Source organism: Phodopus roborovskii, unplaced genomic scaffold, assembly GCF_943737965.1.
Source record: "Phodopus roborovskii unplaced genomic scaffold, PHOROB, whole genome shotgun sequence".
Taxonomy (NCBI): Eukaryota; Metazoa; Chordata; class Mammalia; order Rodentia; family Cricetidae; genus Phodopus; species Phodopus roborovskii.
In genome coordinates this window covers 57,610,208-57,623,344 of record NW_026126511.1, presented here as the reverse complement: position 1 = coordinate 57,623,344, position 13,137 = coordinate 57,610,208, and the positions used below count along the sequence as shown (strand labels likewise).

The window sequence follows — 13,137 nt, the reverse complement described above, 5'->3', positions numbered from 1 at the left end:
ATTTTCTCTTGTCAGTTTGGGTCTTACATAACTTTGTACCTCTATGAATTTAAGAACTGCAAAATGAGATCAAGTGTAATGACATCACTCTGTGAGCCAGGCATATTACTCCACACTTTTGTTTTTGAAGACAGTCTTCTGTGTAACAGTCCTGACTCCCAGAACTCAATTTGTAGGACAGGCTGGCCTGGATCACTTGAGATCAGCTTCCCTCTGCCTCCTGAGTGCTGGGATAAAAGGCATGTACCACTTTTACCCATCCTGTTTACACTGAATCAGCTCTCAGGAAGCAAGGGTAGGCAGATCTCTGAGTTAAGAGGCCAGAGAGGGCTGTAGTTATGTTGTAATGTCAGACTGAAATCTTGGGTACTATGTCTAGTATTAAGATGTGTTACCAAGAAAAGGTTTTAGGGGTTTATGACTTTTGCCTGTCTATCATACTTGTACTACCTGTGGAGGCCACAAGAGGACTGGTCCTATCAATGCTGGGAATCAAACCTGGCCCTTCATCCCTTTAATCCCAGCAAACCCAAGTGGATCTCTGCATTAGAGACCAGCCTGGTCTTCAGAGTGAGTTCCAGGACAGTCAAGGAAAAACTGAGAAACCCTGTCTTAGAAAAAGACATGCTGTACCCTCAGGTATTGACAGTCAGGGCTCTTAGCCACTCCAAGCCAAGATGTATTTTAGCCTCTGTCTGTTCCACCATTTACTAGTTCTGATAATGCCTTACCTGGGATCTACATGCACTTCAGAACTTAAAAAGCTGTCCACGAAGCCCTAAATCTCTCACGTTTTTACCTCTTGAAAAGATCCCCTTCTTGAGATAAAGCTGGAATATGTGATCTCTGGAGATTTCTGCAGAGGCTGATTAGCAGGAAGCAGTCTAAAATTAAGTATTAGAACAATGGGAACTTTGTGGTGGTTGACCTGGGACCAACCCCAGCATTTAGGATTGCTTAGATGTCTAATCTAGCCCGCACTAGAAAGTGTGACCCTGTTTCTGTTGTTTTCTGTTTAAATTGTTAGGAAGAAGTCATGTGTCCCAAAGCGCCCATGGAGGTCAATAGGTCAACTTTGTGAAGCTCTGGAATCAAACCCTTGTCAGGTTCCATGACTGGGGTTCATGACCATGAGGTGCCAGGCCTAGTGGTACATGCATTCAGTCCCAGCACTTGGGAGGCAGAGGCAAGTATATCTCTGATTCATGGCCAGCCTGGTCTACGTAGTTCTGGACAGCCAGAGCTACATAGTGAGATCCAGTCTCAAAAAAAAAAAAAAAAAAAAAAAAGAATGTGGGCCTGGTGGTGGTGGCACACACCTTTAATCCCAGCACTCAGGAGACAGGCAGGCAGATCTCTGAGTGCAAGGCCAGCCTGGTCTACAGAGTTACAAGACTATATCACAGAGAAACCCTGTCTTGAACAGCCCATGCCCCAAGGTGGGGGTGGGCATGTGAAACGCTAGACTTGTACAAATAAATACTGTTCTAGTCTCACCTATCCACTAGGGGGCACTAAATAGTTCTGAAAGATCCCTAGGAATTGTTTTGAGACAAGGTCTCACTATATAGCTATGGAAGGCCAGAGTGGCCTGACACTCAGATCTGCCTACTTTTACCTCCCATTACTGTGTTTTAAGACATGCTCCCAGAACAAATAGTTTTTGTGAACTGTTTTGGTTTTCTTACTACTATGGCCTGGAACTCACAGATCCTCCTGCCTCTGTCTCCTGCATACTGGGATTAAAGGTCTGCACCTCTACGCTTAGGTATACTTTTTCCTAACACCAATTCAGTTAAAGAAGTTAACTGGGTTGTCTTGGTTTGTCTTTATCACAGACCCTCACCATAGAGTAAATTCACCAACTCTGTTAGGCATAGTGCTCTATGACTTTAATCCCAGCACTCAAAAGGCAGATCTCTGTCAGTTCGAGGCAATCCTGGCCTACAGAGTGAGTTCCAGGACAACCAGAGCTACATTTAAAAAAAAAAAAAAATAGCTCACAAATTTCTCACTGTTTTCCTCTCTAGGCTTATTGATAATCACTTATTCAACCAAATATTTATTGAACACTTCCCAAATGTGGGTTCTATAAATTTGTTATAGAAAAATAGTCATTCTGTAAAGGGTTCTTTACTGAAGAATGGTGTCCATCATACCTCTGCTTTCTATGCCACCAAAACCTTCCAAAACAAAAAATCCCTGGGTTTTAAAATTTGTTCTTACATTTATTCATTGTGTGGGGGCAAGGGGTCATTTGTGTGGCAGTTAGGACCATGACCATTTAGGCTCTAGGAATTGAGCTCAGGTGGCTGAACTCAGGAGCAAGTACTTTCAGATGTGAGATGGGGGAAGGGGGTGGAGGGGGTGGAAGAAGAGGAGGGAGGGGGAACTAGGATTGGAATGTAAATAATAAAGTATCTAAAAAAAAAAAAAAAAAAGAGGAAGCACTTTCATCCACTGAGCCAAAACTGAGAAATCAATTTTTGTTGCTTATATAATATGCTCAGTCTATGGTATGGTATTTGGTTCTAGCTGCTGCGGTTATAGGGATGAACCACCACACCTGACTTTAGAGCTAACACTTTTTCATTATTATGAGAGGGTACATACGTGTCATGGCCCTGGTGGACAACTGTGGAGACAGTTCTGTTCTGTGCTAGCTTTACATAGGAAGCCAGGGTAGAATTTAAGTCGTCAGGCCTGGCACCAAGCACCTTCATGCTCTGTCATCTTGTTGGCCCTGGGAGCTGTCATTTTATACTGCTCTTATGTTCTGAAAATCCAGTACTTTTTTCAAAATGAGATCTCACTATGTAGCCCTGACTGGCCTGGAACTTGCTTTGCAGACCAAGCTGGCCTCAAACTCAAACCTGCTATGGTCTGCTATGGTTTGTAGCCCCAAATTTACATATTGAAACCTATTCCCCAGTGTGAGAATCTCTGGGAGCTGGGTTTTTCACAAGAGCTCTGCTTTTATAAAATTAGTGCCCTTCTCCAAAAACACCACTGTGAATTTTCTCCCACTTTCTACCCTGAGATACAGGACAATGTCTCTGGTCTATACACCAAACTGACCCATACCCTGCCTTTACTCCCCAGCCTCCTTCAAAACAGAGAGAAGCCACTGTATGCACTTTGTTGTATGATAGTTTGTTTTCCTTCTTTTAAACTTGTCTGTGTTTTCTATACAGAGTGTAATTATTTGTCCTAAGAGTTTTCAGTCAGTTCAACTGAACAAGATGAGGAACATGTGCTCCTCTCAAACCCGAGACCAAAGCAGACATGGGTAGCTAGCTAATTATTGCAAAAATTGGTTGCATGGTGAGCAGATGATGTTGTCTCGAGAAGGCAAGTAGTATATTTCTTGTCACTTTACTTATTTTTATGTGCACTGGTGTGAGGGCATCAGATCATCTGGAACTGAAGTTACACAGAGAGTTGTGAGCTCTCATGTGGGTGCTGGGAATTGAACCCAGATCCTCTGGGAAAGCAGTCAGTGCTCTTAACCATTGAGCCATATCTCTAGCCACCCTTCATGTCACTTTAAATAACTTAAAAATAGTTTTAAAGAATGACATATTACTGTGTGTTGGGGGACAGGGCTGTACCATAGTGCACACATTGACATCAGAGGACAACTTAGAGTCAGTTCTTCTGTCCCATTTTGTGGGTTCTGGTGATTGAATTTAGGTTGTCAGAACCAGTAAGGAGCAATTTCACTGGCTCATTTCATACAACTTTGTTTTTGTTGTTAGTGGTGGTTTTTGTTTTTTGTTTGTTTGTTTTTCAAGACAGGGTTTCCCTGTGTAGCTTTGGAGCCTGTCCTGGAACTAGCTCTTGTAGTAGATCAAATCAGGCTGGTCTTGAACTCACAGAGATCTGCCTACCTCTGCCTCCCAAGTCCTGGGATTAAAGGCATGCACCACCACTGCTCAGCTTCATTCATCTTTTTGTTTTGATTTTGGTTTTTCAAGACAGGGTTTCTCTGTATTGCTTTGGAGATTGTCCTGGAACTCACTCTGTAGACCAGATTGATCTCAAACTCAGAGATCCACCTGCCTCTGCCTCCCAAGTGCTGGGATTAAAGGCTTGAGCCACCAAGGACCAGCTTTCATACAACTTTTTAACATTGGAAATGCACCCTTTATAGCCTCTTGATTTTCCTCTCAATAGTCCATTATGACTCTTAGTTGTAAATCCAACTAACACATTTATAAAGCCCATATTTCAACCAGTACAAAAAGAGTAGTCATTTCTCTTATTTGCCTGAAAACTATTTCCTTGAAATTCTTGGAGGTTCCTAATGAATTTAGTATTAGAGGAATAGCTGGGTGGTGGCACACATCTTTAATCCCATCAATCATGAGACAGAGGCAGGAAGATTTCGGAGTTTGAGACCAATCATATCTACAGAGTTCAAGGCTACACAGAGAAACCCTGTCTTGAAAAAAAAAAAAAAAACAAAATTAAAAAATAAAAATTTAAATAAATGAAGTATTAAAAAATACTTTCTCACATGGCACTTATAAAAATTTCTTGTCTTGAGCAAGATATGGTGGCTCACACCTATAGCCCCAGCCCTTGGGAGGCTGAGGCAGGAAGGTCCCTGAGTTCAAAGCCAGCCTGAATTACATAATTACAGGTCAGCTGTGCTAAAGTGTTGAGCCCTTCCTCAGAAAACCCACACCATTTCCGACTGTTGTACAGGAAGATTGCAGGATCTCCTGTCTCAAGATCTGGAAGCTCCAGTGGCGGCTCCCTCCAATAAGTTGCAAGCTATAGTCTGGCTATAGCCTCAGAGAAAGCCACTTTTTCCATAGGGTTAGACTCCAGTAGGTCACATGGTTGGAGAAGTTGATGTTAGTCGTTGGGTCTACACACACTGACTGCTAACAGACTAGAAACTGGGGTGATCCCACCTCCCTGTGTGGCTCACACCTTTCTCTTGCTCACTTTCCCTGCCTCCCATATGTAGTAGCTTTCTGTTTGGTCTTGTTTCTCTAGTGGTTCTACAGAATGAGGCTTTTCATTGAAAAGTAAAGACTCAGGAGGCTGAGTCTGGAGGATTGACTTTGAGGTTAGTGTGGAATACAAAAAGAGACCTATCTAAAAATAAAATAAAAAATAGGAGGAAGAGGAAGGACCTCTACTCCTTCAATCTCATTTCACACAAAGGGAACACCAGTGTCACTTGGCTCCACGAACAAGAGGCGAGTAGAACAAACTGCCTGACTCACAACCCTGGCTCAGCCACTGAACAATAAGCCCCTCAATTTCTCAGTTCTCATTGTTCCTGCAATGTGATGGCTCCTTATTGAGGGACTGTGAAGACTAACCGAGGACGCCACTATGAGGTCTCCAGGAACATGATTATTTGGAGCCCAGTAATATGGCACTATTGATAGCATGTGGCCTTAGACATGAATAACAAAGGGGAGGAGAAGGGAGCCCGGTGTTGCTGAGAGTTAGATGACTGACCTTTATTCTTGGAGAGGAATGACTTCCATTTTCCTAGAAAAGTCCTCTCTCAGAACTACCAAGATAAAATTCACCCTTCCAACCTTGAATCCAATTTGCCTGTGCAATTGCCTGGCGTCTGGCACAGTGAGTAAGGAATACCTGAGAACTTGCCTGTGAAGGTGCCTCACCTTCAAGAAGCAAACTTCAAGGCTGAGCAGTGGTAGTGAATGCCTTTAATCCCAGCAATGGGAGGAAGAGGCAGGCTGATCTCTGTGAATTTGAGGCCAGCCCAGTCTGCAACAGCTGCTTCCAAGACAGCCTCCAAAACTACACAAAGAAACCCTGTGATGGGAGATGTCTAAGATAAGACTACCTGGAAACATTTAGATTAATAGAAATGGGTTAATGTTTAAGACAGAGCTAGCCAATAAGAAATGCTAGTAACAGGCCAACAGTTTTATATTTAATACAGCATCTATGTGTGTTATTTGGGGCTGACTCGGTTCTGGGACCAGGCTGGCAGGAAAGTGCTCATAACAATCCTGTCTTTAGGAAAACAAACAAAACAAAACAAAAACAAAAAAGCAATCTTCTAGCCTGGGCTAGATAGCAAGTTCAAGGCTAGCCTGGGCTATATAAAAAGATACCATCTCTAAAGCAAAGAAGCCCCTTGGTACTCTTAATCCAAACTTCTCTTCCTTCTTGTTAATATTCCTAGCCGGGATGTTTGTTGTCTTGATTCTAGAGACCGAATGCTAGCCCTGAACTCTGGATGTAACTGATGATTCCCTTGAGCTTTTGATCCTGTTGCCTCCACCTTCTGGGTGCTGAGATTATGGCACACATTACAGGCACTGCCGATCAACCTCAGGTTTAGTGTAAGATGCTCCACCAATTGAGCTGCAGCCTCCTACTGCTACTTTCCAGAGGAGCTAAGGGACTCCTTTCCTCACTGCCAAGGAAGTTGTCCAAAGTTTGGGGAAGGTGGCAGTGGTGGATTGTAGTTTTCTTCCTTTTCTGTTTAGGGCCTGTGTGCATGTGCTTGTGTGTTTGTGTGTGTCTGTGGGCCTCTGTGTGTCTGCCTGTGTGTATGTGTGTGTTTTCCTCGTTTTGTTTTTTGGTTAGGGTCTCACTCAGTAGCTCTGGCTGGCCTGGAACTCACTATATATTCCAGGCTTCTCTCCAACTCAGAGATCCTCCTGCTTCTGCCTCCCAACTGCTGGGATTAAATGGATGTACCACTGTGCCCAACACAACACTAATTCTGTCTGGGCCCTAACAAGGTCTCAATAGCTTTGTAACCTTGGGGAAGTTATCTAGTCCTTGAGCACTGGTTAGAATAATATGGTAGACAGCCATTGTTTATTTCTAAATAGTATCCAGTCCTGTCCTAACTGCTCAGTTTTCTTCTTCATGACCCTCAGTATTAGGGGTGGAGCAGAATGCTACTTGAGCTAGCCAATCAGATGCTTGCTAGAGAAACTTTTGCACGAGGCTCTTCAGAAGGAACCTTACTGGAGCTCATGTGCTGAATATGCTTGCTTCTCTGTCCTGTGAGCTCTCACTTTAACTGCTCCACGGCTGACCAAATTAAAGAGATGATCCTATCCTCTTGCACGTCTGTTAGTGTAGATGCACGTGGGTGCTTTGTGGGCCAGAAGATAGTGTTATAGGTTCCCGGAGCTGGAGTCACAGGCAGTTGTGAGCAGATGCATGTGGGTGCTGGGAACTACTCTGAACCTCTGGGAGGTCAGCAAGCACTTACAACCACCATTGCTCTAGCCCCTAAAGTTAATTTTTATAGCTCCCCAAAACAAAATCTTAACTGCTCCAGACATTGACCTTGCAGTTGTTGTAAGGATGAAGTGAGACAAAGTGTGTGGAGAGTCCTGGCAGAGCCGGCAGTGACGGAGCACAGTGAGAAAGAGGCTGTTATTACTGGTTTGCATCCCACTGAGAAAAGTCTTCCCCAAGAGATAAAAGGATACCATAAGGGAGGGGAGTCCAGGCTGTGATATGCTCATTTAGTCAAAATGTCTTTTATTGAAACAGAATGAAAGAGCGAGAAAGAGTGAGGTCTGGGAAGATGTTTTTGGGCACAGGATGGAGCCCAGACCTAATGGTTATAGTGTGAAGCTCCGCCCACCCTGCACTGATTCTTGCTGACAAAGTGAACATAAAGCAGCAGGGAGGAGATGGGGTTGGGGACAGGCCCTCTGAGCTCTCCTAGGTGGCTGGAGTGAGGAGCCTTTGAGCCTTTTGTGTGGGGTGGCCTTGCCTTCCTGTCTACCTTACTAGGGCCCTCTGTCACCTTTCTGTGTGCCCAAACTCCCACCACAGTGCTCAGAGGTTGTTTAGAGGGCAGGGTTAGGAGTAGCTAGCAGTGGGACATGGTCACAGCGGTTAGGTGGTGGCTGTCTCAGTAGAGAAGGCGGACGACACAGTTCCCCATCCCGGAGTACCTCTGGCAGAAGCTTGCGCTTGGTCTCTGGCAGCAGCATAATGCTGAGGATGCAGAGGAGGGCACAGGCAGCCAGTACCACATGCTGCAGGAAGGCTCCATGGCCCATGTGGAGGCGCTGAGCAGGACAACTCAGGCCTCCGAGCGCCCCAAGTGCCATGATTAGGCCCAGGCCACGGCCCCTGAGAAACAAGGAGAAGGGACTGAGCCTGTAGCTGTGGGCCTCAGCTCAGGTCTTCTCCAGCCCTTTACCACATCCAAAGGCTCAGGGTCTGGTGGGCCCTGCCCTTCCCCCTGGCAACACCCCTCTCTCACCGCACAGTGGTTGGGATGACTTCAGCAGCAAGGAGAGTACTGAGGATGGCAGAAGCTTGCGAGGAGAAGAGCCCAAGGACAGAGAAAGTGGTGATGGCAGCATCATTCAGATCTGGGGAACCAAAAGAGATGATATGAATGGAGGTGAGGAGCATACGCCTGGCCAGGGCCCTGATGCCATCCTCTTGGCTCTCAACTCCTCTGGCCCACGCTGTTTGGGTTCTGGGCACTCAGGTATGGAATGGAGGAACAGACAAGTTGACACACAAGGACAGTGGTCTGAGTCCTGGAAGGCCTATGTTGGATGTGTTGCTAGGCCTTTCTGGGACACCTTTGTTGGGGTTCCCCAACTGTGGGATTCCCACATGTGGAGAAGAGAAGATACTCACAATCCCACAGGCCCAGCAGGACCAGGGATGCAATGCCCGTGAGAGTCATTGAGAGGAGCAAGATGCCCTGGCGGCCAAAACGGTCCACGGTGACCCCCAGGAAGACGCAGGCCAGGGCCGCTGTGCCACTGGCCAGCAGAGAGCACAAGTAGAAGTCTGATGGGCTCCCTCCTCCTCCCACAGGCTGATAGCAGTGGCGAATGGCGTGGGCGATGAAGCTGTGCCACAAGTAGGGAACAAAGAACAGCGTCTGAATCCCCATCTACGCTCCCCCAGCTACATCCTCCACCCAACCAGCCCCTATCCCAGCTACTGGCCTGGCCCTCAGCTCAGACAGCCAGGCTCACTTGGTGAAGCCCAGGATAAGCAGATTTTTCCAGATGTTGCGGTAGTTGAGGAGGGTGGCGAAGGAGAAAGCTGATGTTGCAGGGAGGGGGCAGGTGTTCTCCAGTTCTTCAGGAAAAAGACAGGAAGATCAGAGACAGCTGAGACCCCGGGATCTCTCAGGCTGGAGGGGCACAGCTACAACCACACAAAGGTCATCACATGTAGGGACCCCTCGCTTCTTACCCTGTAAGGCTTCCTGGGCCTCTTCTCCCAGCATCTGCCCATGGGGCCGGTTTCGCTCAGCCAGGATCCTCAGCACAGACTGGGCCTCCTCAATCTGCCGCTTTACTATCAGCCACCGTGCAGACTCCAGAAACAGACCAGGCCAGCTACGGGGCAGGGTGGCAGAATGTACGGCAAAGCCTTCTTTCTCTGGACCCAGGGATGGGAAACTACCACCTCTGAGGAACTGGGCAGTTGGCGGGGACTAAGGACTATGCTGGAGGTAAAGATGGGAAGAAGCAGGCACAGATTAAGGGTGATACTGACCCATAAAACAGGAAGAGGATGCAAGGAGCGGTGATCATTCGCTGCAGAAATCGCCAGTCCTTAGAGACAAGGGCCAGGCCCAGGAACAGGAAGTGCCCTCCCACCCCTACCAACTCCCCTGCCAGGGCCACCCGTAGCCTCTGGGTTGGGTCGCACAGCTCCAGGCCTGGAGATACAGCAGGGATGAAGGGAGGAGAGGCCAGGGAAGAAGGAGGTGTGAGAGAGAAGAGGAGAGAGGAAGGGATGGAGGAAAGGACAGAAAGCCAGGTCAGGCCCTCAGCAGAGGCTGCAGCCATCACCTCCCACAGATTAACCTCTGGGTGGCAAAAAGCAAGAACCTACACCCATCTCCTGAAACCTAGCTGGTCTTTAGGATCAGAGCCATCTGGGTGCTCGGCATTCCTAGTTTACAGGTCCTCTCACATTCCTTCTATTTGACCTTCATATTGACCTTTGTACAAGGTCAAATAAGCTTCTTAGGATTTCATTTAGGGTGGGGTTTGAGACAAGGACTCACAATGTAGCCCATGCCACACTTGAACTCACAACATTTTTTTTTTTTTTTTTTGCTACAGCTGCCCAAGTACTGGAATTACAGCTGTATGCTGCCATATGTGGCCAATATTTCATTTTTAAAGCGTGGGTCTATTCTCTAACAGAAGTAAGGTCAGGTCAGGGCTTCAAAGGGAGGACCCTTTGCCTGGACTCTAAAAAGCCAGGGCAGAAAGACAGCTGACATTCTGGACAGCTGACATTTGGGACCTAGGGGCAGTGGAAATGGCCTGGAAATATAGAAAGGAAGACATGAGACCCAAGACAGAGGTCTCTGGCAGGGTCCAACTTACGCATCAGATAGACACCAAGGTCAACACCAGCTAGCAGGAAGCCCAGGAGGAATCGGAGAGCCATGATGCCCGTGGAGGAACCTGCAGCAGCTCCTCCCACTCCACAGGGCCCCACAAGCCCCAAGGTCAGCAGCACAATCCCACGACGGCCAAACCTGGAAAGTAGGGAGGGCTTCTGGCCACTCAGACTCCCTGATGGAGGAGGTACTGGGTGAGCACTAGCTGCCTACTCAAAGCTGGTAAAAGGATGAGGTTCAGGGAGCAAGAGTTGTACCGAAGACAGAAAAGATGGCAGAGTGGTGTGGTGGTGCTTGCCTGTAATCCCAGCACTTGGGAGGCAGGGGTAGGCAGATTTTGAGGCCACCCTCAGGAGTTCTAAGACAGTCAAGACTACTACACAGACAGACCCTGTCTAAAATTGAAAGGGGGAAAAAAAAAAAGATGTCAGGGGGTAGGGGTGGGGGTTGTGTATACAAGATGTCTGACTACTGGGCAATGGGGTACGGCTATGGTTTTATCGGAAGGGGACAAATGACCCTTGGAGACAGGGATATCAGTTAGAAAGTAGGGCTTTAACCATGGATGTGAGATCAACCCTGAGGGTAGAGAATTAAATCCTGTTTAGGAGAGTTGGGACCTTCATCCTTGTTGGTAGAGGTATTGGTCAGAGGTCTTGTCTTGCTCAGTCACTGACCTATAAAGTAGGAGCTCCGGATCTGTGGGTAACCATTGGCCAGATGGACTGCAAGTGGTTATTTATTCATCAGTGGTGATACAGCTGTTGTCCTTTGGGGATGAGACCACTGTTTGATAAAGTTGGGGCTTGGGTCTCTTTACACATATGGGTAGGCAGTGGGATGGGTCACTGGTCAGGACATGGAGCTACTGTTCAGGGGAATGAGTCTACTAATCCATGGGATCACAATACTACTAGTAATACTTATTTTTGGAGACTGGAGAATTGATCTCTAGTGATAGAACAATTGAGGGTGGGTGGGTGCCAATGGAACAAACAGATTAATCTATGAAAATGACATCAAGGATAGAGAGATGAGCTACTGGTAACTGGTGATGGTCACTAATCCCAAGCAAGGACAGGGCCACTGATCTTTAGGAACTTAGTTACTGACTGTTGGGAGATGAGTACTCTATGGGAGATGAAGACAGGGTCAATAGTCCTTGATAGAGGGGAAGCATTGATGCCTTAGAATATGGCAATTAACGTGGTAAGTTGGGGCTATTTTTCATAAGGATGAACTGATGTGATCCATATGGCTAAGGCCTCTGACTTCAACTTATCCATCATTGGGAGTGAAGCCATTATCCCACAGGAATATGGTTACTGGCATGTGGAAACTGATGCCTGGAGATGAGCTACTACTCTGTGGGTAAAGGATCATTGGTTCACAGATATATGTAATTATTAAGCAAGGAGGTCGGCTATTGGTTTTAAGGAACCTGACCATTAATGCCTTTGAACCATTAGTCACGTAGGTGGAGCTGTAGATCACAAGTTGATGGTCAGTGATCCTGGTTTTCAAAAGCAGAGGAGATAGGGATTTGGATCTACCCAGAGTAACTAGTTAGCCAGATGAATTGTCACCTTTGGAGTTGACACCACTGATTCATGGAAATATGAGGTTTGGTCCAAGAGGCTGGGCAACCATGAAGCTAGGACTGTTGGTCTGTGAGGCTCTCAGAGTTGGTGATCCACAGAGCAGAGGCATTGGGTGGCAGGCATGGAAGTATGATTTACTCCAGAGAGTTACTTGTGTAGATAGCTAATAACTGTAGGAGATGGGCCACTGGTCAGAGATGAGGTCATGTTTGTAAAGTTGAATTATTGATCGATGGGGAATGGGGCTGTTGATATTGAGGAATTATTAAGTTTTAGGAACACGGCCACTGAGATGGGCTAACAGTCTGGGTAGTCTATTAGCTGATAGAGATGAATCTGTCAATCCACGACAACCGAAAGGAAGGTGGCTGGGATTATAAGGGCCTCGAAGGGGAGATGGAACACCAAATGTGGAGACAAGGTTTTGGTTGAGGAACTGATTTTTAACTTTGGAGATGAGGCTGGGGTACACGAATGTGAGGTCATTTCCTTGTGTGAAAGTGGATATAGAAGGTGTATGTCTTGATGGGGGATGAACCTGAGACTGAGATAGATGGTTGGTTAAACAGTAGTCCAGAGGAGACAGTGGACTACAGCTAATGGAACCATCCTCGTCCACTTGCAAATCCAGCTGCTTCGGCTAGCTCTGCCTCTTTTCTATCAGCCCTGCCCCCACAAAAGTCCTCACCTGTCAGCGGGGTAACCTAGGAACAGGTAGCCGGAGGCAAAGCCCAAGATGAAGAGGATCTGCTCCAGGATCACCTGCCAGCCCAGGTCACACACGAGATCCCACTGGGGACATGAGAGGGATGCAGCAGCATAAGGCTGGGTCCTCGCTGCCCTGGTCCGCTCCCACTCCACATCCCGCCCGGCTGTCTCACCTGGCCGATGGCATTGGTGGTTAGCACTGGTAGCCCATTATAGTCCCAATCCTTCAGGCAATGGTTGAAGTCCGGCGGGGCGAAGCCACTACACGAGGGGTCAGTACTGGTGACGACTCGACTGGCGGCGCTGGCTGCCAGGGCCGCTCCGGCGACACTGACGCCGCTGGCGTTGGGGGGCTGTTCCCAGCCCGAAGCGTTGGGGGGCAAGGCGCCGTAGTGGCAGTGCAGCGGGGGCGCCAGCGTGAATATAGGGTCTGAGGCCATGCCCAGCGCCACGAAGAGCACG

At 47.4% G+C, this 13,137-nt stretch overlaps 1 protein-coding gene across 1 annotated transcript; it reads right to left on the bottom strand.

The window, feature by feature from the left end:
• Window positions 1–7,466: 7,466 nt before the first annotated feature.
• Window positions 7,467–13,115, bottom strand: Slc22a17 (solute carrier family 22 member 17). Its single transcript, XM_051195706.1, has 9 exons — window positions 12,849–13,115; window positions 12,656–12,759; window positions 10,350–10,504; window positions 9,505–9,670; window positions 9,199–9,344; window positions 8,976–9,081; window positions 8,629–8,846; window positions 8,240–8,351; window positions 7,467–8,106 (listed from the first exon to the last, which is right to left on the bottom strand). Exons 1-9 carry the CDS (start codon window positions 13,113–13,115, stop codon window positions 7,818–7,820), a joined length of 1,563 nt encoding a protein of 520 aa, XP_051051663.1. The 3' UTR covers window positions 7,467–7,817.
• Window positions 13,116–13,137: the final 22 nt, after the last annotated feature.